The sequence below is a fragment of the Xiphophorus maculatus genome, chromosome 20, assembly GCF_002775205.1.
Source record: "Xiphophorus maculatus strain JP 163 A chromosome 20, X_maculatus-5.0-male, whole genome shotgun sequence".
Lineage (NCBI taxonomy): Eukaryota > Metazoa > Chordata > Actinopteri > Cyprinodontiformes > Poeciliidae > Xiphophorus > Xiphophorus maculatus.
Window position 1 is genome coordinate 10,506,883 of NC_036462.1, and position 26,447 is coordinate 10,533,329.

At 36.1% G+C, this 26,447-nt stretch overlaps 2 protein-coding genes across 6 annotated transcripts; both read right to left on the reverse strand.

Annotated features, from left to right (window-relative positions):
* Window positions 1-31: 31 nt before the first annotated feature.
* On the reverse strand, window positions 32-12,954 carry cept1 (choline/ethanolamine phosphotransferase 1). 2 transcript variants are annotated; one of them, XM_005811818.3, is made up of 10 exons: window positions 12,754-12,954; window positions 11,114-11,387; window positions 10,166-10,340; window positions 9,520-9,667; window positions 8,947-9,088; window positions 7,430-7,514; window positions 6,964-7,095; window positions 5,084-5,242; window positions 3,788-3,913; window positions 32-3,325 (listed from the first exon to the last, which is right to left on the reverse strand). In XM_005811818.3, the coding sequence occupies exons 2-10, from the start codon at window positions 11,299-11,301 to the stop codon at window positions 3,209-3,211; spliced, it is 1,272 nt and encodes a 423-aa protein (XP_005811875.1). In that variant the 5' UTR covers window positions 11,302-11,387; window positions 12,754-12,954; the 3' UTR covers window positions 32-3,208. The 2 variants fall into 2 exon arrangements, with proteins under 2 accessions (XP_005811875.1, XP_023180943.1); XM_023325175.1 differs by lacking the exon at window positions 7,430-7,514 and adding an exon at window positions 7,782-7,866.
* A 950-nt stretch (window positions 12,955-13,904) lies between these two features.
* On the reverse strand, window positions 13,905-26,397 carry LOC111612344. 4 transcript variants are annotated; one of them, XM_023353425.1, is made up of 6 exons: window positions 25,787-26,397; window positions 23,286-23,421; window positions 16,509-23,200; window positions 15,926-16,345; window positions 14,941-15,023; window positions 13,905-14,233 (listed from the first exon to the last, which is right to left on the reverse strand). In XM_023353425.1, the coding sequence occupies exons 1-3, from the start codon at window positions 26,338-26,340 to the stop codon at window positions 22,472-22,474; spliced, it is 1,419 nt and encodes a 472-aa protein (XP_023209193.1). In that variant the 5' UTR covers window positions 26,341-26,397; the 3' UTR covers window positions 13,905-14,233; window positions 14,941-15,023; window positions 15,926-16,345; window positions 16,509-22,471. The 4 variants fall into 4 exon arrangements, with proteins under 4 accessions (XP_023209193.1, XP_023209194.1, XP_023209192.1 ...); XM_023353426.1 differs by lacking the exon at window positions 15,926-16,345; XM_023353424.1 differs by having other exon boundaries at window positions 15,926-23,200.
* Between the last annotated feature and the right edge of the window lie 50 nt (window positions 26,398-26,447).

Genomic DNA, 26,447 nt, shown 5'->3' on the forward strand with positions numbered 1-26,447 from the left:
ATACTTCCAGTGCGACACAATCAAAACCATGTTTTTAGGTGGGAATATGAAATTTATTTGCATTGTTAGATGAAGCAGAGATTGTCAGGTGATCCAACACACTGTGGCGCACACTGGTGAAATACCTGAGCTTGGCTTTCTGGCCAACAGAAGACAAACTTTTCCACAAGCCTCTGAGAGCACGTGCACACAGTGACAACGCGCTCATCGAGAAAGGCTTCAATTTATACAAAGTAATAGAAAACGAATGAGTTCATTAAGGCATTTTTTTTTAACTTCACAGATGAGAATGGACCTGATGCCAGGAACTATAAGCACACAAGCTGCAGCGATGGTGGTACACCTCACAGTCATTATGAAAAGTTGTTCGGCTGAGTTTTCAGGTAGAAGTCATACAAAGCCTCTCCAGATACAAACTGTACAGTGGAATACTACAACATGCAGATTGAGGAACCAGTTCATTCCTTATTTTGTCCTAGAACACTGAGAACCAGAAATAAAGATAGGAAAATGACATTCCATGACTTTTCTTAAATGTACCTTGTATTTCATACCAAATCTGCAAAGTGGAGCCCTCTGCAATGTTCTTTTGACGACCTGGATCACCCAAATCCCTCTTGATTGTTTTAATTTTATTATAAAGCTCAAGTCTTTTAGGCATCCTATTCAGCAAACATTTAAATGCAACTTAGTTCAGTTTGAAGACAAAGAAAGTTTTGGAAATTGTAATTGGTAAATGTTCAGTAAGCGTTTTTGACATATAAAACCTTTTTTATTACCCGATTTACAATGGGGGTTGGGGGTGGGAACCGCAATCCTAAAATATTGGATTTTGTCAAAGTAATTTTTCTACCAATTCAATTTTTACATTATTCTTCAGGTGTTGGAAAGAAATCTAACAATCTTTTATTAAAAACAATGTTACTCAAAAATATTTCTCTACAAAATTCCAATTAAATTCCAACATTTTAATTTCAAGCTGGATTGTTTTAAAATGAGTCCAAAATCAGAGATTTGGCATATATGACATGCTTGTGTAAAACAAAAGACTGGTAGGAGCAAGATTTATTTATTTTTTTTATGTATAGTGCCAAAACTCATTAAACATTCTTCCGAATTAAAGTTTTTATTTTCAGAAAATCACTTTTCAAATAAATTTATAAAAAGAAAAAACTGATCTGGGTGAGCCGGTCTTTTTATGTAAAGATATATTCAGATATCTGGATGATTAAACACCACAATCATCCTGAAATCGGTTAACAGAAACTGAGATACCACACACTTTTTGAGACTGAACATTTGGCATTACAGATGGTAAAGAAAACTGTAGAGTCCTAGAAACAGACTTTGAAAAACCCCCAAAAACAAACATTAACAGGCACAAAATGCATAAGCAGGAAATTATAACCGGGTCTGTATGAATCCAGACCAGCAATGGAAACCCTCTTCAGCAGCAGCAATCTTAAACACGGCGTCAGTCTGAGGTGAGCGAGCAGCAGCAGCCGCACACGGAATAAATGGGGTTTTAATAAACTTGATCATTACAAAAAAGGAAATAAAAAAACAAAAACAAAAAAAATATGAGCTTGTTTTTACACCTCATCTCCTGCGCATTCTTTCACGTGTGCACCTGTTATGTTACAGCAGACGTGTTTGGGAGAAAACGGTGAGATCAGTATTAGACACAGCTCACAAAGAGGATTCAGTCAGGCAGCTGCACTGTGTTCATTCATCAGTCTGGTAAGAGTCTGGGGATTTCTTATCCACAAATCCCATGAAAAGACAAATGTAAAAAAAAAAGAAAAGAAAAAAACCCATCAGATCTAAAGAGAAGGATTTTCAAATAATAGTCACAATTTGGTGTCATTAAGTTTGCATCATTTAGCAGTCATTTGTTCTTATGTTACTATGAATTAACAGCTTTGGTTATTTTAATCCCAACTTGCATCTGAATCTAAGCAAAAATGGTAAGGAAAAAAAAGGGTAAAATAGAAGAACAAGCAGCTTAGAAAATTAGATAAATTTCAATCAAGATAAAAATAATATTTTTAATCAAAATAAATATTTGAATATTTTTAATCAAAATAACACCGTTAGATACCAAGTTGGTGCAAACATCTTAGTAAAGGTAGGTGATAAAAGTGAGACGTGCAGGTATGATTTGGTCTTTTCATGGGATTTCTTTTGGGGCGGTTTGGATGCCGGTGAACCGTAACAGGACTGAAACACAAGTTTTCATTTTAGTTATCAAAAGCTCAAAATGTGTGAAATTACTACCATGAATTTACTGTTGAGATCAAAGGCCACCATTAGTCTCTCAGGCCTCTCATATACACCTGCAAAACTATAAATGCCATTAAAGAGTCCTCTAACTCAATATAGTTCTCCTTTCCCACTTGTGAAAATGTTTTTTGTAACCAAAAAATAAAACAAAGAAAACCTTCTCATTAACTAACTTTAAAGTGTACAAAACCCAGTAATGCAGAAAGCAAAACGAAATATCAACAGATTAAACTGAGAATGGACTGGCAGTGAATATTTTTGAAGTACAAAAAAATAATGAAAAGAAAAAAGTATGTTCTGATATGTTACATAATAAAATAAAGTTGCTGCTGTTTCTTCCAAAAACACATTTTGCTGATACAAAATAGCAGCACAGTTTTGATTCATGTGCAGAAGATGAAGTTGCTTTAAAAATCCAATACATGAAATTTTTATATATATATATATATTTATATGTGTTGTAGCAGGACTTTTAACTTAAGAGAAGCACACTATAACAGTTTCCTATTTACAATAGCAAAAGTTAAAGTTAGGCAAATATTACAAAAATCCTTATCATGAAAAGCAAAAACCTTGATTCGTTCCTTGTACATTTTCTTGCACTTATACAGTTAAAACACATGTAAGTTTCTCTCCTTGGACGCACCGAGTAGCACCTGTACTCTTCTGAAACATTTACTCATTGTAACCATGAATCTGTCAGAAATTAAACTCTGTATTGGTGGTAAAATCATAGAAAAGAAAAAATGACAGTAATATTCCAGTATCCTATTGTATAATATTTGTCCTCACATTCAGTTGGCAGAAGCACATATTTTACACTACATCGACTCCTGCCTCTTTAGAAGTAAAACGGAGGGAAGAGAAGATGAGTGCGACTAAGTTGAAGGGACAGAGTCAGTAACGGCTGGCGTCCACTCAGCAATTAGCTGGACCGGGGACTAAGCAAAGGCTTGATTTTGAAAACAAAAATGTGAAGATGGCAGGCAATCTGGTTGCAAACACTGACACAGTAGCGCACCAGGTCAAACAGGGAAATGATCTGCAAAAGACAAGAGAAAGGTCACCATTTTAAGACTGAAAAAGCAAAGTTACAAACACAGGTAATGCACAATATAATCAGAAATCTGAAGAGGACACTTAAACCACTTCAGAAATTAAAATATGATTATTAAACTGTTAAAGTTTTCTGTAAACCATACAATGTTGACTTGAGATACATATGTGGGGAAAAAGAAAGCTTACAAGTCTGGGGAAAAAAACAAAATAAAAAAAACAAGTACACCCCTGCTGGTTGAAAAGGATTTCAAACACAATCAGGACTCATTGAGGAATTGTAACTGATAAGGAATCTACAAACATCATATTTTAAACTACCTAAAAAACAAACAAACATGTTTTAACCTAAAACATTGATATTTATCATTAATGTCATCGACTGCATCTGAGCTTTTACATATAGGTCTGTCCAAAATACACCAGTTGGCATCAAGCATGTACTTACCAGTGCAATCCAGAGTACCAGGTACTCATCAATAAAACTATTGAAATACTGATCAAGAAACAGTAATCCTGGCCCCAAGAAGGCTAAATCATGGAGATGCATCTCACTTTTTGTCATATGTGCTACCTGTGAAGAGAAACATATGCAGATCACATAAAAAACAAATAGAAGATTCAGCAATCTCTAAAAACACAACAAAATTTCTAGGAAGGAACATCAGCACTGGCCACAGGAAGTCTCATGAGTGAGAACAGCTTTGTTTATCCTTGTTGGATATGAGAATGGAATGTAAATAATTTGACTTAATAATTTATATTTAGAAATTTGTACATTTTCTAACAACTAGAAAATGTACAAATTAGCTCAATTTCTTTGAGCTCAAGTACAAACAAATTATATCTACTCAAAGATTATGCTGCTAATAAAGTTTTACTGGCAGATAATTTGACCAAAAACTTTTTGGAATTAGTCATACATTTTTTCCTCATGACACAAAAAAGGCTATGTCTTGATTGCTTGCACAGGGGAAAAGAAAACTTTTTTTTTTACCCCTCCAGGGGGTCTTTTGTTGTCTCTAGTGTCCCTTATATGACAGTAGGCTGACAGGAAAGGAGAGGGGGGAAGACATGTGGCAAGTATCGTCGGGTCCGGGAGTCGAACCCGCGACAGCCGCGTCGAGGACTCAAGGCCTCTAAACATGGGTCGCGCTATCCCCTACGCCACACCCAGGAAAAGAAAACATTTGGGACTGCTAGTATCCATTTCTTGGCTTCAAATTACATTTTAAAATTTGTATGTTTAAAGTTTAACTGGCAGATAATTTGACCAAAATCCACTCTTGTGTATAGAAATTACAAACTTAAATAGTTTGTAATTACAAACTTAAATAATTTTATTTTTAATAGTGCAAACTTAAAAGAGTTTTTCATCTTTTACATGAGTCTAATATAACAACAGGGTTATGCACAAAAACGAGTTGAGCACCATAAGGTGGAAGTCTAGCATCATGCTTAAATCAAGATTTCTCAGAAAATGTCATGTATTACTGACCTTCAAAAGAGATTTTTGTATGCCAGTTGTGCCTCCCTCTACTCAAAAGGTTTTAAATGTTAAATACTCAGATAACGGTCGATTGAACAATTCGCAATACGACTATAGTGGTGCATTAAATATGATTCCTGCATTTATCCCGTTTAGTCTTGAAAATTGTAACTATTTCTTTGAGTAAATATGTCTGGTGTGGTAAAAATGTCAACTGTGATGTAGATTTCCATTTGTACTGAAGAAAAGACTTACAACTAATTTATTTGTGATTTTGGCCGATACGAAGCCAAACGCCAGGATATAAAGACATGGATGTTTCTCGAAGAGCTGGACAGCAGACTTTTTGTATATCATCACTGCCAAAATTATAACTGAACCAATATGTAGGACAGGAGAGAGGACGCTGGTTCCCTGGGGACAAAGGACAACAAAATCAGTGTCAGTACATTTATACAAAGGTGTACTAAAAACCAGTTCCTAAAATTTTATGTTTCTAACAGCCTTTCATTTTACAAAGATAGGAAAATTGGCCCTGTAGGTGGTACTAACATGTGCCCTGAATGACTCAATCACAAATAAACAGAGCTAGAAACAGGTCATTTTCTGAAATAAAGCATCAGACAACTGGCAAGTTTATTTCCTTGTGAATGGTTTTGTTCCCTGCTCTGCTCATTGTCTTCTTAAGTACCTGGCTTAAATCAGGAGATGGGTGGGACTAAATCTTCTGAATTTTAATAAGAACAAGACAGAAGACCTGCCGTTTGGGCCAACTGGCACCGATAGAAAACAAGAAAACCAGTATCAGAAATCTGGGTGTGAGAGTTGACACTCCTTTATGATTGATAGTTAAGTAAACACAGCGGTAAAATCCTTCTTTTTCCAGTTGAGGCATTTATCACAAATAAAGCAGTCACCTTGATACTATAATCCATTCTTTTATAATCTTGGCTCCTTGCTCTTTGTTTCTTTTTGGAATTAGTCATACATTTTTTTCGTCATGACACAAAAAAGGCTATTTCTTAATTAGCTTGCACAGGGGAAAAGAAAACATTTGGGATTGCTAGTATCCATTTCTTGGCTTCAAATTACATTTTAAAATTTGTATGTTTAAAGGTTTAAATAGCTGTGCTCCATTTCATCTGTCAAAACTGCTGCGGCCACATGCAGTTTTGTCATAAGGCTGGACGACATGGCTGAAAAATTTATAAACGTATCACAATATAAACATTCAAGCAGCTGATACCAATAATTAATTCATTTTTTGTTTTAAATATCTGAAATACTGTCAATGTGGTGGCGTGACAAATCCTCTTATCTACAGTTTTCACTCCATGGCATGTTTTATTATTTTAAAGAGCTTATGAGGTACAGTGGAGAAACTTGAAGCTGCTGCGCAAGTTACTCAACAGGTTGTTTCTAGGTAACCAGAAGTTACTTAACAGGTTGCTGCTAGATAACCAAAGAGTGAGCGAGTTAGTTGATGCCACCAACCATGCCTGACTGTCCATGACAGGTTAAGTGGATAAGAACATTCCTCTGCCTACATACCCCATAATGCTGTGCAATTCTGGGTCAAATTTTAGTGAAATTATTGATCATGTGTCTATTGCGATATACATCTTTATTGATTTATTATTCAGCCCTACTATGTCAGCTCAGTAAATTAGTGAACCAAGAGATAATGGAGTTTTGTTTTATTGTTTTGCCAGTACAGTCACATGGTATTTTAAAATTACCCTCAAGTCTTTGTACTATCTGCATAGCTTTTATTCAGTTCTATTTTATCCTTAAGTTTGGCTTCACTGTGGAGCCTTTTTGGTGAGTGCCATTTATTTGAAAGCAGTCAAACAAACAAATATAAATCATAACATTCAGATTATAAAATATTAACAGCGGCTTTACAGAGATATACTGTCAGCAGACTATTGGTCTGTTCATGGGGCTTACAGCAGAGCTGATACAGAGATGTAGACTGCATCCTTATTTGCATAAGGAGCAGGTGACCCAGGAAAGGGTCACCCAGGAAAAAACGTTATCAGGTAAACTCTTTATAATAATTCACTAACTAATCCCACAACTCCACAAACAGCAACATCAATGATACTTTTGAACCAAAATGTTTTGATACTTACAGCTATTGTGGATCCATTTTTACCAACACCTCCAGTAAATATAACTCTGAAGTAATTTGTGCAAGAGAAGATGGCTCCTAATAAAGTGCAAATGGCCGGAATCATTTTCATCTGGATATTTAGGACGGGAATCTGGGAATCAAAAGATTCACACAGCAAACTTAGAAACTTACAGTTGGTCAAACAAAGAGATTAAAACATACGCTGGTCCGGTTTTTAAAGTTGTTCTGTACGTCATAAGCACGTTCAGAGTTGCATCCACAATGAAGACGTCATGAGTAATGTTAGAGAATGATAAAAGCACTATCGAGATTGTTTTTTTGTTTTTTTTACTAGAATAAAACAGTCAACACAACAATGTTAGAGCAGCATTACATTTTCATGAAATTATCAAAATTACCACCATAGAATTATAGAATCATATGCAATATGTCAATTTGTTGGAATTAGAACCATTCAAAATTACCAGTGACTGCCAAAAAGCAGATCCTCCCACGGCGGCCAGCAAATACATGATTATAATGAAGATTTGCACCTCAGTCACATCAATGCTGAGTGGGAGGAAAAAGCAGAGGATTTACAGTGAAGTTTAGTAAAAGTCTACCAGCACATCAAATTCCTACAGCCTTCCTCCACAAGACATTACCGGACATGGAGCCAATAGTTTGGGTCTAAATGATTAACTTTAAGTTTATATACAAGTATGAAAAAATGAAACAGATTATGAATCATTGTTCTCAATGTGACTCCATGCAGGACAGCAGCCATTGTGGAGGCAGGCAGCAGTAAGCCATGCAGGCAGCAGCCAGGAAGTTTACCATCACTTTCCACAGGGAGGGACCAACAGTGGCTGTGAACATCTGTAATCCTGCTAGACAGAGCTGCAACTCTGTTATGTCAAATCTACACACAGGACACATTACATTTACTCCACCTTGACTGCACACGCTACTGCTATAAACTCATGAAAAGGACTAATATTAAAGTATTACTACTGGATTCACTTTTAGATAACTTCTTCAGAGCCTTGGAGTAAGCCCAAGATTACAAGATGCCAAGAACCTGTTCCTGGGTTCTTCCAACCACTTTTTTTTATTCAACAAAATGTCTCTTTTTAGCAATGGTCTTTAAGACCAAGGATGAGATACCAAACACTGCACAAAAACAAAATCTAAAAGTATTTTTGGTCTAGTTTCTAGTGCATAATATTTTCACCTTAAATAAGACAAAATTAACATACGAGTAACTTTTCATCAAGTTATAGGAGCTTGTTTTAAGCTCAAACTAAAGCAAACATATTTGGTAAAATTTTGTGTTTTTGCAGTGAAATTATGCGGATTAGCTTTTGGCAAATTTTCAATCACATAATTAGCCTCTAGGTTCTCAAGAAAAGCTATAAATGAGCATAACCCAAAATAAAATTACAGAAAAAACGGTTTGTGTTTTCCAGAGTCAATTTTCATTTACGAATAAATTTAATATATAGCTTCAGCCTTTAGAAGAATCACGAGTGGCCTTTTTCCCATTGAATTTAGCACATCTTTAGCTTCAGCCAATTGTATATAGTAATGTTAAAATTTCCCATAGACAGCAAAACTTATATTGGCTTGGCAACCAACTCAGGACTGACCCATCATGCCATTTCATCCAACTACAAAGTCAGTGTACTATAATACTGATACTGAAGCTAATCTCTCTGCATATTACCATCTTTTATAAAACATAAAAAAGGCACAATGGACTTTTAATTTTGCATTTGTGACAATAATAAACCATTTCTACATAATATAGATAATTTCTGACAATAATGTATGAAAAAAGGGGATTTGTTTGTTCTGTTTTGATCATTCTAAAGCACATGAAATATACAAGACTTTTTAAAAGCAAGCTTGTGTGTCACTAAAGGCTGGTCTGAAGTCAGAGGTACTGACAAATGGTCAGACTGAGACAAAACAGATTTGTTTTCATTGTTTCCCGACTCACATGCCAAAGCGTAGCGTTCCTGACACGTATGTTTGCCAGTGGGCACAGTAGAACATAAACATCCCAGCGAAGCAGCAGAAGAACATCCAGTCTGGGTTGGTGCCCAGCTGCACTGCTATACTGGTTCCCAGTACAACAAACACTGCAAGGATGAAACACAGGTACAGACACTGTTAACATGGTTACAGGTTTTCTAAGACGAAACTCTGCTCATTCAGAGGTTGGTTTTTTTTTAGGTACAACCAACTGTGCCTTGCTATTGTATTTCTGCAGCACAGAGGCAGAATAAAGAGATGGGGGGGGTCAGGCTGTTATGCTGCTGGGTTCCAGAAGAAGTGATGACACAGACAAAAAGAGGTGTGTGTAATGGGAAGTCAGCACTGTGAGACATGCTGTTCTAATCAAGACAGAGATTTGAGCGTTTGCAAGCACACGCCAATACATTGTAGAGTGTTATAAAGTTTAAATGAATGACCACAGAGAAAACTGCAGCAACATCAGACTGAGATGTTAGCTAATAGAAGTACAAAACAAAACTCCACATCATGAGAGCCAGACATCAACAAAACCCACCTGTAGAGAGGGAGTCGCAGCCGTGGTCAAATAGCTCGCCCAATGGAGAGCTGCTATTGGTGCGTCTGGCCTGTTTTCCATCAATGGCATCCAATGACTGGTAGATAAAGAGACCCACTGCACACATTAGGTATGCCCAGAGAGGAGCCTGGAGCAACACAAACACAGAAAAATGTAATTATCATTAGGAATTTTATTACACAAAGCTTTTTTCCTCCCAAGGAACATTTTATTCCAAGGATGATAAACAGAAGCTATTAGAATAACCAAACATATCAGTACAGAATATTTTTTCAATGGAATCTAAAAGGCACTGTTTATGCCATTAAATAATATAAACCAACACACTGCTTCCAGTCAAGATGGACCATTTAGTCTTAAAGTGTGAAAAATTTTATCTGCAACCCTTGCAGAAAAAAAATGTTTAATTAAATTAAGAATTAAATTTTCAGCTTTGATTGTTATTGATAATGTCGTCAAACCACATTCACATTTCCTCACCACTTTAATAAGCTGATTATATCGTTAAATAATTTACTAAACAATTTTAATTTCTTCTTCTTCAACAGTTTCCTATTAGCAGTGTCCAGAATTATTTAGGTAGTAAGAATATGTTCTAGGACTAGAAGTATTTTTTCTGTCCCACCTGCTCAGTGGCAGTTGGGCAGTAGTAGACAAGCACGAGGGTGGTGAAGACATTGGTGGCCAGGCCGATGATGGTGATGAGGTTGGGGGCAATCCAGGAAGGGACCTGTCCAACCAACCACTCCCAATAGCGCTGCATCAGAGGCTCCAGCAGCGAGCGTCCAGCACTGCTGTACCTGCAGGGACGGAAAAAAGCAGGTGAGGTCCTGGAGATTTCTCCCAAAATTAGAATCAAAAACAATGGAGTTGAAAGAAGGACCAAATCACCAAGAAAACGGCTAAAAGAGGTTTTAACATATGAAGATTGTTGATTCTTGTCATTATTGGGACCATTTTTTTTTTCAAAACATAACTCATCCTGCAATTATGTATATTAATTTTTACGTCCCTTACACTTAGCCAAAAACGCATATTTATCAGCATCATCCTCTTGTACTGTAGTTTTTAAGGAAAATTATAATGTTTTTACTTAATGTAATTCATACAAATTCCAATTCATCTTATAAGCTCTAAATTTTTGTGCAGGAACATTCATAAAAGGGTTTGTATTAATCATTTAAACATACGTCAGACTTGACATACTTGTTCTACTTTAAACAAACAGTATAAAGAAGGAGATTTATCACTCCTCAGTAGTGAGTAAACACTACAGCACAAAAGCAAACACCAGGTAAAGTAATTGAGAACAATACACACATTGTATTACAGTCCCTTGGGTTTCATTGTTGAACTACTCTCAAACGTTTTCCATATAATTATGTTTTAAGTACAGCCTGAACATCATTAGCTTTAACATTTAGTGTAACATGCAAAAACAAGAGAAACAAGAATAAAATACTTGACACATACATTGTACTTGAGTTGTTGCATAAAAACTTGCAGCCAAATCATTATTTGGCAATTGGATAATAAATCAAATTTTGTGCAATACAGGATGCAGTGTTTATACCTATGCTCCTCCAGTCTCTTGAGCTGGTGCCGGGATAGAGGGGGAGAAGGAAGCTCGATCAACCTGCGCAGCACTCCAGGAGACAGCCAGCAGGCCGCCTCCATGCCCACGCCTGGCCTCTGATCCTTGTCCCGGGCAAGGCTTCGGCGAGTACGCAGGCCTCCCCCGTGCTGCCCCGTGATGCTCATGGAGCCCTGATGTGATCCCTGATGGCTCTGCCTCTGCCACTGTCCTGCCTGGAGGGCTAAAGATCCACGATGTGGCTGGACAACGTCTGGGGAGAATTAACCAATGGTTTTCTGAGAAAAACCTACTAAAAATGATCATGATATTTTCAGAAGGACAATGATATAAATAAAATAAATCTACTGCAGGTCTTAAAATTGAGTGTGCAGAAAATGAAAGAACTGCAAGATTATATTAATTTTTTTTGGATTCTTACTCAACTCAAAAAATGCATCATAATCCATCCTGTCGGTTGATGCATTTACATACCAAAAGCATGTCACTTATCTTTGTTTTGACGCATATAACAATCAGTATGTGACCTGCTGATCAGGAAGAGACTAGCAAACAACACACATATAACATGTAATTAAAAATGTCCACACCAGTTCAGATAACGAAGGACAAAGTTACCTTAATATTTCTGTAACTAATTAACAATTAGTAAGTAAATGCCAAGTCTATACTTCAGTCATAGTTTGCTAGAAAGGTGGCTCTGGAAAAAAATTAAACACTTACAATTAATGTTTTTAAAGTAGCTCAAACAATCTTTTAAACAATTCACTGTCATTAATAAGTGTTTTTTAAAAATAATTAAAGAATGCAGAACGTCTAAAGAACTAGGGAAACAAGTTATGAAGACGTAAGGGTATCTCAAGCGGTTTCACAAACTATTACTATTTATGGTTTGAGAGCAATGTCAAGTACCTACTCTTTATTAAAACAGCAATGCTTACATTCTTATATTACGACTCTAACCAAAGATTAAACAATTACTTTTCCAAGTACCTCGGTCCAGCATTCATGTAAATATTTTCAGCGTTGCACATAGAGAAGGGAATTTTTTTAATTAAAACAACTCCTACTTTGCTGTTAAACATAAACGTCCTCAGAGACAGGACACAGCGACCCTTGTGAATCTCGACTGTCGCATGTCTCTGTCACTGATATGATGTGATCAATCAAGTCAGAATGGAACATCCAGACAAGTCAAAACACAACGTGTCATGTTGCGCTCTACTATTACGCTTACAGTTCCACTCAGAGTAACTCCGAAGGCTTGTTATCATTGTACAAGCCAAAGGCGATTTATTTATAACGTCTAAATGCAGTAAGAATATACTTATTTAACTGTCAGCTCTCAGTAACACACGAACTGCCGACAGTTCTTAATCGACAGCAAACATTTTCTTGAGTAGCATGTTAGCTGTTAGCTTGGTTCAAACGGACCAAATGCAACGAATTCAAACTCCCTACCTCCATTTAAATTATTCTAGAATTAGAATTTTTATTTGAACAAAAAATGTGTAGTACGCACGTTTTCTATTTACGAAAGTGGTGTTGACGGGTGTGCAGCCCTGTCTAGCTTAACAAGCTAAAACAAATTCAGCTAACGAATGCTAACACCAACTGACCTGGCGATTAAAGGACGGGAGCCACGGACTGTCCACGGGTCAGTTATGAAGCTTAAGTCCAACAGCCAGCTTGTCCTGGTAGTGTCCGCTCCGATTTACTGTTTATGATCCAGAGCAGCGTCTGCAACCGTAAAGAAATGTCCACGACCCGGTGTCCCAGCACCCAGTCGGCTTGGTGAGCTAGTTATCGTTAGCCATCACGGAAATCTCGCGACGTCTACTTCAGTCAGGGAGAAATTTATCCAGAACTAGATCTCCCAGGCAACTAATAATAATAAATTTTAATAAATGGCCTGTACTTGTATAAGACGTTAATACTACAACTAATCATAATAACAACAATAATATTTTTTTAAATCAAATTATATCAGTGCAATATGTATAAAAGCACAATGAATAGGAAATGAAATTGAAAATGTGCAAACACATCCCCAGTTTATTTCCATCAAACGACTTATACATCTACAAGACAATGCCATGTTACATATTTGTCATCATATACAAAAATAGGGCTCTGTTGGAATTATTAAAATGTGTGCTAACACTGCTGTTCAGGTAAATTTAAAATTATTCTTCCTATTATTCATTCATTTGACACATAAAACCATAGACACTTGTTATGTTATGTACTTGAGGCATTTAGCTTAAATTAGCAGGGCAAAATAAAAAGAAATGCACAGTTAGATTAATCTTTTATGTCTATTTTACAAGACAAAAAAAGCCTAGCAGCACTTATTTTTTTTTACATAACATTTTTAGGCAGTGTCCTGAAACAATGTAAATACCAATCACATGGAAAATGATAGAGGGAGTAGATAATACATAATTTTAAGTTGTCAGGGTGTATGGGGCATGGTTTAAAATAAATCCCCATTATTAAACTTACTAGCTCCACAATCTAATTTGGAAAATATCCCAAAAACACCCCTCAAATCTTCAAATTTCGTCCAGATTGAAGTGCATTGCAGTTCTCTCTGTAAATAATTATGTGTGCTGAGAGCCCCTGTCAACTACTATGCAAGCAAAAATGAATTAAAATGAATTAAAAGCACCATCTATTTGTAAGCCTACATCAAGTCTTGGCCGCCTTACAGAAGATTTTATTGGTGTGCTGTAGGTTTTCTGTTATACAAAAAAAATGACACGCTCAATCTTTCTGTGCATTTTATTTTATGTTTCATGTGCATTTGCATGGTGTTAGGGCTCTTCATCCAAGAGATGATTCAAATGGGGATAAAAGAAGTCTCTCAGCATGTTCTGGACCTGAGGAGATTGGGGGCTCTCTCCAGCTGGGATCAGAACTGGATTCAGAGGGGAGCTCAGGAGCTTTGAAGGGGTGAAAGCAGTAGCAGCAGCAGCTGAGCGGGTCTGTGCCGTGTGAAGACCCTCCATAGCGCTGGAAAGCCAGATGAGCCTTTTCAGACTCTGGATGTTTCGACCACGATCGTGCATCAGCTGGTGTTCAGTCACCGCTCGGCGACTGCAGGGAGACCAAACACAAGTCAGTGAACTCCCTCACAACTCAGAAAACGTTTGAAGAATACACAGTTCCATTCAAACCACGTTTTATCTAAAAACTCCCCATTCACGTTAGGTGGGTGCCAAAACCAGAGTCTTACATTAATATAAAAACTGTTGGTACCCATGCAAAAACATATCAAGGTTTAATGTAAAAAATACATTGAAAGACTAGGATTAAAAATCCATGTTTATTTTAATTGTTTACATTAAAGCAAAATCAAGTGAAGTATGTTCCCCTGCATCAAATGTCACTTTTGGAACTTAATTTAAGACATAACAGAATTTACTGTTGATTCAGAAAAAAAAAAAAAAAAAAATCAAGAAATGCTGCTGACCTCTGAGGACTTAATGCCATAAAAAATTCAGAGTTATAGTCTTCAAAAGTTCTTTGATGTTAAATTGGACCTTTTTATCCAATTATGTATGAAGTGTTTTCTATCCTAAAGAGAATGGAAAGTAAACACTTTGTCATTGGTTCTTGTAAAAATAATCAGGTAAATGTTAATGGATCAGAACATAAATCAACCACTTATCTAGATTAATTGAAGAACAGATTTTGGACTCATGATATGAGTATAAATATCTTAAATAACTTAGATATGTTTAACTTGTCTCAAGACAAAATAACTACGCACAAAAGCAGAAAATCAAAGGTGCTTGTCTCACTTGTCATTCTGTTGACAGTGGCCGGAGGTAAAGATGACAAGAACCATCACAGCAAACAACTGCACAGGCGAGATCTGCATCTTCTGAATTAGAAAACAGAAACAAAATATAACATAACATAGGAGAAAAATGTATCTGAAGAGCAGGACATCTATTCATTTAGTCAGAACTATCTGCTGTACTCTTTCACTGGGAAACACAGAGAGGAGTTGGCGAATAATTATGTGGTAATATGCAAATCTGGAGTCAGGTTCCTCCTATAAACTTTTATTGTCACAAGTCAAATTTATTTGACCTTCATTTTTATTGTTTCATTTTCTAAAAGAACATAGATGAGCAAAACAATTAACTCTTTGCTAAAACAAATTGCAGCAGTTATGAAACTAAGTCAATTATGAAACTATAAAACACAGAATTTTACATAAATCAATAACAATTATTAATTTCACATCTCTGCGCAACCTTAATAGGTGTCTCAATAGGTGTTTAAACCTGACAATTAGGGGAAATTTCTGTTGGCAATTACCAATAGTTTTAGATTTAGAAATCTCTTTTTTAATTTTGAATTATAAAACCTAAAATGAAACTTGTATGACAAACCTTTCCATGGATGGGATTCTGTAAAGGAGGAAAGAATGAACTCCTAATAATCTCTTGCAGCTTAAATTTAAATTCTCTGAAGACATAATTGTAGGTTTCTGCCATGATAAAGGTGAGAACAGTAGAAAAAAAACACATCTGTACAACATCAGTTTTCAGATTTGAGAAAAATAAAACAAAGCTAAACAGTTTTAAAAAATCACCAAATTTCTATTATTATGCTATTACTTTTACATTGTGTAACTGACAATTGCAACTTCAGAATTACTTTCAGTTTTATTAATTTTGTCATTTAAAAAAAAATACAAGTACACAGCATAAACTTTGAGAATAAATAACAAAGTTCTCAAAGTCTCTTGGACAAACAATAATTGCAGGTACTTACATTTCTTCTCTCTGAGTGAAAACAGCTCCTCTAATGCTAAAACTCTCCAACTGAGATCTGATTCGACCCTTCAGACCTTTTATAAATCCCCCTGACACACACGTTTTGTTTAGCCCACCCACATAATAAAAAGCCACAAATTTAAAATAGGACACTTGATTTGGAAATGAACAGAAAAAAAAACGTCAGCAGCTTCATCTCCAACATGTGACTTTTGTCCGGAGAGATAAAACGTCAAAGCCTTTTAGGCTTATTTGTGTTAACATAATCCCAAACAATGCTGTCCCTCAATGCTTGCTTGCATGTGTTCTTTATTTAATCAGGTGCTTTAGAAAGAATGATCGAATTAAATTGAGGGATCAGGATTTCTCCATTTTGTGGTCTAATCCTCCACATTCCTTTTTTAAGAAACGCTGGCACCTGAGGAAAAAAGACAAATTTAGAGAATGGTTGAATGGTTGTATTGATTTGGTGGACAAAGAGACCCTGAATGAGTCAGTGCAGATGAGCTAAACCTCAGCAAAGTGTGTGATGTTTCAGGTTTAAACTTTTCCAAACACTTTGTAGTTAAAATGTTTGTTACCTGGAGTTCTTCACCAGCTGCTTGATGCCACCGACTCCAACACTTAATGAACCTAAGAGGACTGAGGTCTATGGTTGCCATGGTACTTCCATAGCCACCAATAGAAACACAGTCGTCCTGACAACATCTTCCAGGAGAAGTTTCTTTCTCCGTGAGGAATGTTGGCTCCCATCAGAAGCTTGTGGGCAGAAAAGATGAAGGAAGCATGACATGATTCACTTTATTAACGAATGAATCCAAAGAAAATAACAATAACATTGATAGAGGAGTAAAAAGTGTAAAGTGATAAAACAGGTGTGATTCATTAAAAAAAAGCTAATGTAAAATTGTGTACAGACATTGTATGCTATGAATATAGCACTGTTATTTGCCTTCGTACAGATTAGTTCTGCTTTGCCATTTTCATCCTGCCTGGCGTGTACCATGACCTTCACCCTGTGTTTGCTGGGGATGGATGCTAGCTCCCCGCAATCCTGCAAGAAGTCTTTTACATATATGTTTTAATCCTTTTCTGTACATTATTGTTTAAATGAAAGCTACATTTGATCATAAATTGCATGTTTAAAGTTGCACTTTAAACATGAAATTTAGATTGTTTGGATTAGTGTCAAAACTTTGAATAGGCCACTCCTCAATTACTTTACCTCCATGTGGATTTTTGGAAGCCAGTAAGATGCAAATGCTTATAATCATTGACCTGCTGCATCATCCATATGTACTTTTTTATATACAAAGTATAGCTTTATATCTCCTTAATAAGAAAAATTTGAATTTTGGGGATCGGTTGCTTGCATTTACCCGAGTTAAATTTGTCTGACACCAAGATCAGTTTGATTATCTGAAACATTTAGTTATAACAAAAAACATAACCATAAGAAAGCTGTAAAGGGGGAAATATTTTCATAGCTTTATGTTTTGAACAGAAGATTTAAAGTATGGGCTGCCAAAAAGGAAGAAAGAAGAACACAGAGAAGGCTAATGGATAAAACGAAGTAACACATACAGAGTGTTATTGTGACAGAGTGAGATTCTAGGACTACTCTTAAAATGAAAATATAAATAAGGAAGATGGCTAACTGATCTGCCAGATCATTTTTCTTCTGTATTATATCAATATTTTGCTTGTGATATTTCATATGGAGAAAAAACACGTATATAAACTTAAATATTTATAATTTTTGTGTGTGCTCAGCTTACCTGCAAAAACATGCAGTGTAGGTTAATTGCCAATTTTAGATAGGAATGAGTGTGTTTGTTTGTCTCTTATGTCCCTGAATAAGATAATACTAGAATTTAAAATAATGAATAAATTCCTGGCAGCTATAAACTACTCCCACAACACCAGATGATTACAATTTGGCAGAGTGAAGTGTTTCAGAACATGCAGATCCCACTGACTCCCACTGACACCGTTGGCACTGTGTTCATGACATGGCCTGTGGTAACACAGGGGAGTACATTTCATCTGATGGACTTTGTGGCACCACACTGACTTGAAGGCAAATTCAGATGATGTCAAAGCATGAGTTTCAATGTCATTCACTTGATGCAGTATTGGGAAAGCTAAATTCTTCCAAAAATGCTAGATTTTATTGCACAAATGTTCATTGGTTTATTTATGAATATTTAATAAAAATCGTGAAAAAGCAAAACCTTTTCTTGTTCCAAGAAAACAATCTGGCACAAAAACAGAAATAACTGCTATGGACTGAGTTTAGTCATTCTGGTTTTGAGTTTTGTGTTCTTCTTGGTTATGTTTATTCTTTCATTTGTTTTTACTGTGTATTGTTTGGCCATCATCCTTCAGCTTCTCTAGCGTTGACCCCCCACAAACCTGCAGCACATTTAATTAGACTCACCTGTTCTAAACAGTTTTATTTGTAACTCTGGAATTATTTATTTATTTTATTCGGTTTTTTTTGCTTGATTAAACTCCACTTCATCAGTGTCTTGCCTGTCACCTGTATTCTACCAGGGGTTCATCAACTTCAAAACATGACTGTGTGAAAATGAAACGCAATAAAACTAATGCCAGTATTTTACTAGTGCAGACAAGCAAATTGTTTTTTTAAGCAAGACCTTAAAATTTAACTGAAAGTATTTATCTTGATATTTAATCTTGCAATAAAAGTGTTAACCCTCCAGCACATTTGCTTGTCTTTTCCCAATTAAATTAATTTATATTGCTCTAGTTAAGATGCGTCATGTCAAAGCAAATTATAGGCCCAATTTAAATCCTGTTATGTACAGTGCAAGGCAGTGGATTCACATTACTACAGCCAGATTCAGTGGATCATTAAATGTCAAATCCATCAGATTGCAATGAAATTTTACTTCCATGGTCTAACTAATCCGGAGCAAGCACTAAGGGATAGTGGAGAGAATCAACTCAATTTTAAGAAGAAGAAACCTCCAACAGAACCAGGATCAGGACAAGTGACCATCTGTTCAGCTGTTGTGACAATTCAGACATTGAGTGGCCAGCAAAGAGATAGACAAACACGAGAAAATTGCATCTTGGAGTATTTTCTAAGACGTGTGAAAACAAAGAGCAAAAAATTAATGATAGAAATAATTACTTCTTCATTTATTAGGTCAGACTGGCTTACTTTGCTTAGTTGGCATGTTAGCAGTATTACATTTTAATAAGAAAACATAATTAGCACAAGAGTACTAGCATGACTAACTTTTAATGCTAAATATATTTATCTTCTGAAGTATAGTCTTGGTGCCTGGGTTGATCCTAAAAGATTCTGAAAATGGAGAACTGATTTGAACAAGGCTTTAAAACTGCATTTATGTAGAAAACATAAATGACCCAAACTATGAGATCTCACATTCTCAGCTCCAATAACATAAATTTGACACCTAATACTGTTACCTAAAGTCTTGTCAGTTTGTATTATATGCTTAGTGCAAATGTCACTAAGAACACCATTTAAACAGGCTTAATTTAAAACCACTTGCCTATTTTTCTCTTCCTGGAGGTGGAAGATTTCCTTCTTCCTGGGAAATATAAACTATTTATTGCTTCCTGGACACAGGAACGCTGTATCTTGGTCACATTTGGATTCCACTGGAAAAGATAAAACCTGTGGTGCTCATCAATATACACTGTGTGGATATGTATAAATATGAATACATATTGATGCTTAGCCAACCACAAATAAATCCCAGATTAAATGAAAGAGCACATCATAGGCCGCTTTGAATGTTTTGCTAGTATGGAACCGTCCAGTGTAGGTGGTGGTAGCAATACCAATATCCCTTGCCAAGAGAAGAACTTAGTTGTTGGTTTGTCTCTCTCCCTTTTCTTGAAACTAAAATATTTAATTTAAATCCCTGATATTTATTCAACATGAAAGAGAAAGATATCTCAGAAAGAAATGGTCATGTTGTCACATAAATCAGGGGCCTTAAAGCGTATGTTCCTGTACTTTTGTAATGAGAATAAGTAAGTAGCCTTCTATGTAAGTTGATGAAGAAAATGTCCTTTTAAAAATCTTCAATAGTGTCTTGCCTGTTTTTTGCTCTGACCTGAGATACAGAGACTGCCTGCTTTTAGTTTAGGCTATGTGTTCACTTCCTCATATTTATTTAGTTATTTTTTAAAGCATATAGAAACTAAAACACAAATAGAATCTAAAACATTATTGTGATTGTACGTTGGAAGCTTACTTTAGTAATTCATGTAGATACACAGAGTAATGGATGGATGAACACACCTGATTTAACAGATCTATTTCTGTTACTTTCGTTATTATTTTGATTATAATTTACAAAAACCAAAAATCAGGTTTTTAAAAGTTTGTATTACAAAAGATACAAAGAAGATGGGTTTCAAAACAGAAATGTCTGCCTAGAGAAAAATATGTCCTGGTACTCTACATTATATTCACCCAATATAAGACTTAGCCTCCTGTGGCAAGAACTCCCACTGCAGATTGCTTAATAGTGGCTTTCAGCTTATCTGCATTGTCGCATGTTTTTTTTTAATTTTATTTTTATCTTCCTCTTGACAATATTCTGCAGATTCACTATGGGATTTAGATCAGGGAAAGGCAGGAGTGGACAAAATTCAAATGTATTGCGACTAGTATCATCATTATCATAATATTTAAAAACAATGTTCTCAGTAGATGATCTTCTAATATCATGCAGCCGTAATAGACAGACTGCATATGTGCCAATATTTGGACAGTTACTTCTGGCCGTGTTTTCTAAGTGTTTACTATTTTCTCCAGTTTGCCTTCTAACAAATGGTTTTTAAAATGATCTTAAGATTACACTTGGGGTTTCATTATATGACTGGGGTCATGGCCCCAGAAGCAGAAACAATCCTAATGAGACTTGTACTTGTGATTTTATTCAGTGTTCACTAAAAATAGTTTTTTTCAGGAGAAGTCAGTAAGAACATAGTGCTGCAGGACAATGAGGAAAAGTGAGTCACCACACACACTAAATGTGTAGATGTGAGAAGTTGTTTGTCCCATTCATGGGGTTCAAGTCAGTGGAGCATTGTCAAAAACGTAACTAAAAACATATCAAGTCTAACCATTTGAATAATTTCATAAATGACAACATTTTTTTTAATTTAAAGTTCATACTGACCACATAAATCAATTTGGTATTGCAGTTATTAAGGTTGTTTCATCAAAATTGTTGTAGTAGTGGTTTGAAGGCACACTAAACAAAAGGTCTCTTTTTCAAAAGATGGATCAGTAACCATGGCACTGAACCATGCTCCTATTGGGTTCTTTCCATGAAGGTGATGTTAAATTTAAAATCTACATCCTAATTTTTTTCAGCTTAAGCTCTTTGATTAATCTTGTTAGGTAGCAGGTACTGTTTCACACAGTGGAACGAACTGCTTATTATGCAAAACTCAGCACGAGAATTTTCTGCATATTCAATTTTTACATGTAAACAGTGACAGCACTAATAACAAATGTGTTTCCTATGTTTGCAGGGTGTGTTAGTCACCAAAACAATGCTAAGAATATGTTTGAAGCAAAGCTTCAGAAGCTTGAAATGGATTTACAGGTTGTGTAGGCCACTGAATTAATCATGCAGTCATGTGAGACCAACAAAATACTTATGTAAATACAATTTACACCTTTTAATTTAAGTACATTTAATCAGATAAACCCCAAAGCTTTTAGTGCCTATAAAAAGTATTCACCTCTTTGAATATTATATCCATTTTTATTACTTTTAGAAAGCTATAAAATTTGACTCAAAGAAATTTGGCTTTTGTGACAAAAACAAAAAAAAAAACAACTTTAATGTCAAAGTGAAAAAAGATTCCTTTCTATTACAATGACTCAAGACACTCACAGCAATCAGGTGATATCCATTTCTCTCACTGTGAGACTATTAGCACCAATTGGGCCAATTGGACCTCTGTTGAATTAGGTCAGTCACGTTTCAGTAAGTGAATATTTATGAAATCACTTATTTTTCTTTATGATCGTTGATGACAAAACATGGATCTGCAGTTAAACACAGGATTTTAAGAGATGAACTTTACAAATTATTTCAATTACCTTAGTACAGTATTTTTTATTCAGCTTTTTTGTAGTATAATCTCAATGCATTTGACAAGACAAGTATAGAATTTCTATCAAATATTCCAATTCAGCAACCAAAACTTTATTGAAATAAATCCAATTCACGTCAGTCTGCTTCAGATTCAAAACATAAAAACTAGTTTAATTCAAACAATAGTCAAACTTAGTGAAGAATACAATGCCAAACTGCAAAACCATATCTAACATAAAGCATTTCTCAACACAGAATGAGTTCCAACTATCTTTCAAGAACTAATTTAGCAGCACAACAGAATCAGTTTTCTTGTCTGCTTTCGACTCAAGTGACAGAAATTTATCTGTTGCAAGTAGTTTTTTTCACAGCTTCGTAGATCAAATCTTTGTGTTCATTTTGTGGCTTAAGCCCACAGATCCTCAATGAACCACTTTATTAACTAAAGCAGTGTTCTGATAATTTGACAGCAAACATGCAACTACAAACAGCTGGTTAATGCTGTAGGCCTGTGACAGAGAGACAATGCCATGAAAAAGTTTATTCTGTTTTACCCTCCCAATGACTTGCTCCACATGCATTTTGAGTCTTGCTGTGGCCTGGTCTCCTGGGTGCTTGGACAGAAAAGAAAGGGAGTACACTTTACACTCACAACAATCCCTAATCAGGAAGCCCTTATTTACCATCACTGCCATGTCTTCGGTCAAGTTTTCAGCAATGCCAGAGCGTTTGAATAGCTCGCTAATACTGAATGAACCTCTATATAGATCAGAGATGAATGTTACAGCACCGTGTGGAGCTATGCCAATCAAGGCTCTCATGGTGCAGAGGGATCTGTGAGAGGGGTTCATGTCCCTCTGGGGAAGAGGTGAAGATGGCATTTGACACCTCAGCTCTGTACAGTCCAGGATCACCTGGGTGTCAGGGAAATCCATAAATTCCTCAGGGAGATAAGCTTGTACTTTCTGCCGTGTAAGCCAGATGCACTGAGACCCCAGAACAGTGAAAAGAAAATTTGTCCACATTGCAATAATGCGGCTCACGATGGACTGGTGAGTGTTGAATCGAATTGCAAGATCCTTTTCTTTCATACCAAGTGACAGAAAAATGAGGAAAAGAAAGAACTCGTCAACAGGTTGAAGATGCTGCCTCTGTGAAGTTGACATAAGAGAGAATGCGTTAAGAAATGCACTGAGAGCGCAACTCATGATACTACCAGCAAACCCCATGGCCTACCTCTGATGACGGTGCAGAGATCATCATTTCTTCATTTCCCTTAGCAGCTAATTTAGCTCTTGACATCCTGACCATTTTATGAATCCAAGGCTCAATCAAGAACCAAAATGCCATCAAATGTTTGTAGCTTGGAAATCTATTTAAAAATGGAGACATGAATCATATCCTGTTATCACACCAATATCAAACGTAACTACTAAAGTAATTTATTTAGTTCTTTGGTTTTTCTATCCTTGTAGTTTCACATGTAGTTATGTTAGAAAAAAAAACTTCACTGGGAATTTTATTTGAAAAACAAAATAAAATTGTCATGTATAGTTTTGAAATGAAATAAGAAGGGTTTCAAATTATTTGAAATTGAAACAAATTTCAAACAATTTTGAAACTGTTTGAAAATTTCAAACAATTTCTAAATGTAACAGGATGTTATAATTTAATATTCTGTTATAATGTTAGATTACAACAGAAGGTTATACACCGTGTTCCAAATTATTATGCAAGTGATATTTTCTCAGATTTTCTTAAATGGTCAATGCAAATGATGGTCAGTATAATTTTCAAGTCATGACCTATTACAGTATAAATTAAATTTTACTGAACAAAACTCCCCATGAGAACAGTATTTTTTTCTAAAATAAAAAACTCAAAATGCACTGTTCCAAATTATTATGCACAGCAGATTTTCTAAACATTTTATGGATCATAAAGAACTTCAAAGGGTCATTATTTGAATGTGCAGCATTAAGTGGTCACATGTACTAACATCAAAAGCTATTTCAATCAAAGACATCTTAACAGACCGAGTTACATGTTAACATAGGACCCCTTCTTTGATATCACCTGCACAATTCCTGCATCCATTGAACTTGTGAGTTTGTGGATAGTTTCTGCTTGAATTTCTTTGCAGGAAGTCAGAATACCTTCTGTTTTGATATGAACTGCATTCCACCCTCAGATCTTCTGCTTGAGGAAACTCCAAAGGTTCTCAATAGGGTTGAGGTCAGAGGAGGATGGTGACCACACCATGAGTTTCTCCTCTTTTATACCCATAGCAGCCAATGACACAGTGGTACTCCTTGCAGCATGAGATGGTGCATCGTCATGCATGAAGATGATTTTGCTACAGAAGGTACGGCTCTTCTTTTTGAACCATTAAAGAAATGGTTCAAAAAGTCCAGTCAGAAAGTCCATATACTTTGCTGAGGTCATTTTCACATCTTTGGGGACTCTGAAGGGGCTGACCAGCTCTTTCCCCATGATTTCGGCCCAAAAAATGACTCCATCATCTCCTTGCTGACATCACAACCGTGTTGGGATGTAGTGGCCATCCACCACCAATCCACTACTGCGTCCATCTGGACCATCCAGGGTTGCACAGCAGTCATCAGTAAACAAGTCTGTTTGAAAATTAATCTTCATTAACTGTTCTGACAAAAAATCATGTACGGCTGGGCCCATTGGAACCGTTTCCACTTGTGAGCACTGGTTAGGGGTGGCCGAATAGTAGGTTCATGCACCGGAAGCCTCTGGAGGATCCTCCACCTTGAGGTTCCAGAAGCACCAGCAGCTTCAAATAACTGTTTGCTGCTTTGTAAGGGCATTTAACAGCTGCTCTCTTAATCCGATAAATTTGTCTAACAGAAACCTTCCTGATTATGCCTTTATCTGTACAAACCCATCTTTGTTCTGAATCAGCCACAAATCTCTTCACAGTATGATGATAACTCTTCAGTTTTCATTAAATATCTAATGTTTTCATACCTCGTCATACGGCACTACACTATCTGATGATTTTCATCAGCAGAGACCTTTCTCTTTCCATATTGCTTGAAACCTGTGGCCTGCTTAATAATGTGGAACATCTTTCTTAAGTAGATTTTAACTGAGCTCACCAGACAAACTAATCAACCCAGCTCTCTGAAATTAATTATAGTGATTCAAAGAGCCCTGTCACACAATACCATCTATAAATTTAATAGCACAACAAAAAATTTCATCTTTATGACACTTAAATCCAATTTGCATAATAATTTGTAACACTGTGTAATGTAAACATTCTGTTTAAATCATAAACAGAATGTCATGCATTTTTGTTCAGTCCCCTTTAGTCAATATTTTGTAGTAGAACCACCTTCAGCTGACAGCTTCAAGCTTTTTGGTCTGGCTTGTCAGTTCAGCTGTACACCTATTTTGTAACAATTGACTGAAAAGTCTTGACATGCTCAAATCCTTGTCTAGCTTTTTAAAATCTAACATCTATTCTGTCAGGTGTGCTCCTTGATCTCCATGTTGCTGTGAGTTCACAGATGCTCTCTAACAAATGACTAAGGCCTTCACAGAACAGCTGAATTTATACTGAGATTAAATTCCACACACAGACTTTATTTACGAGACATGTGACCCAGCATCCCTTGTTCGATACTGATTTTATAAACTTTATTTATATGACACCCTTCACAGCTCAAAAAACACAAACAGCTGAAACAAAAAATTAGACTTACCTGGTATAAAACTGGATGTCTTCATCAGAGCCTGCAAACCGTTGTAAACAAAACTCTTGCTTGATAAATTGCTCCCAAATGTTTTTCCTCAGGTTCTTCACGTATTTGGACTGGTCTTCTGTTGCTGATATTGACATGTCCAATTTAGAAGATGATGACCTTTTCTTTTCAGGGGGCCCGGGGATGAAGCAGTAATTATGGTCCTTCTGTAAACTGTGCCATTCTTGTACTTGTAGAGGAGGCGGTGGTTCTGTTTTACCTTCACAGATATTCCATTCAAACAATGTTGGTACAGCACCTTTAACCAGCCTCCGACCGCCTTTCAGAGATGTTGGCTCTATGAGCTGATCAGAAGTGAAATGTCCGCTGCAAACTTTGGTGTGAGCGGTAACTGTGTATGGATCACGCCGTATGTTTATCAGCCATTGTTTTCTCAAGTCGGAATCGGTAGGAAAAGAATGAAAACTATTACATTTGGAGGAAGCCGAACAAAACGGGACACAGCAATGTCTTTGGAATTGCTCTGTTTTAAATATTTTCTTGGGTATACTCATGCTAAATGTCAAATTCTTCGTCCGTGCTCTCAAGAGCTGCAAACCTCTCTGGATAGATTGAGAACTACAAATCCCACGAGAACATTCGTCTAGTTTCGTCATCTAAC

Bases quoted from the DNA above. Each gene is read 5' to 3' on its own strand.
- cept1 (XM_005811818.3), bottom strand. From the start codon at position 11,301: ATGAGCATCACGGGGCAGCACGGGGGAGGCCTGCGTACTCGCCGAAGC. The intron at 10,341-11,113 runs GTATAAACACTG...CCGTCCCTGCAG, and splicing joins AAGAGACTGGAGGAGCATAG to GTACAGCAGTGCTGGACGCT. The intron at 7,096-7,429 runs GTAATTTTGAAT...TTTGATTCCCAG, and splicing joins CTGCTTTTTGGCAGTCACTG to ATTCCCGTCCTAAATATCCA.
- LOC111612344 (XM_023353426.1), bottom strand. From the start codon at position 26,340: ATGAGTATACCCAAGAAAATATTTAAAACAGAGCAATTCCAAAGACAT. The intron at 23,422-25,786 runs GTAAGTCTAATT...ATTTTTAAATAG, and splicing joins GACATCCAGTTTTATACCAG to ATTTCCAAGCTACAAACATT. The intron at 23,201-23,285 runs GTAGGCCATGGG...TCAACTTCACAG, and splicing joins TCTCTGCACCGTCATCAGAG to AGGCAGCATCTTCAACCTGT.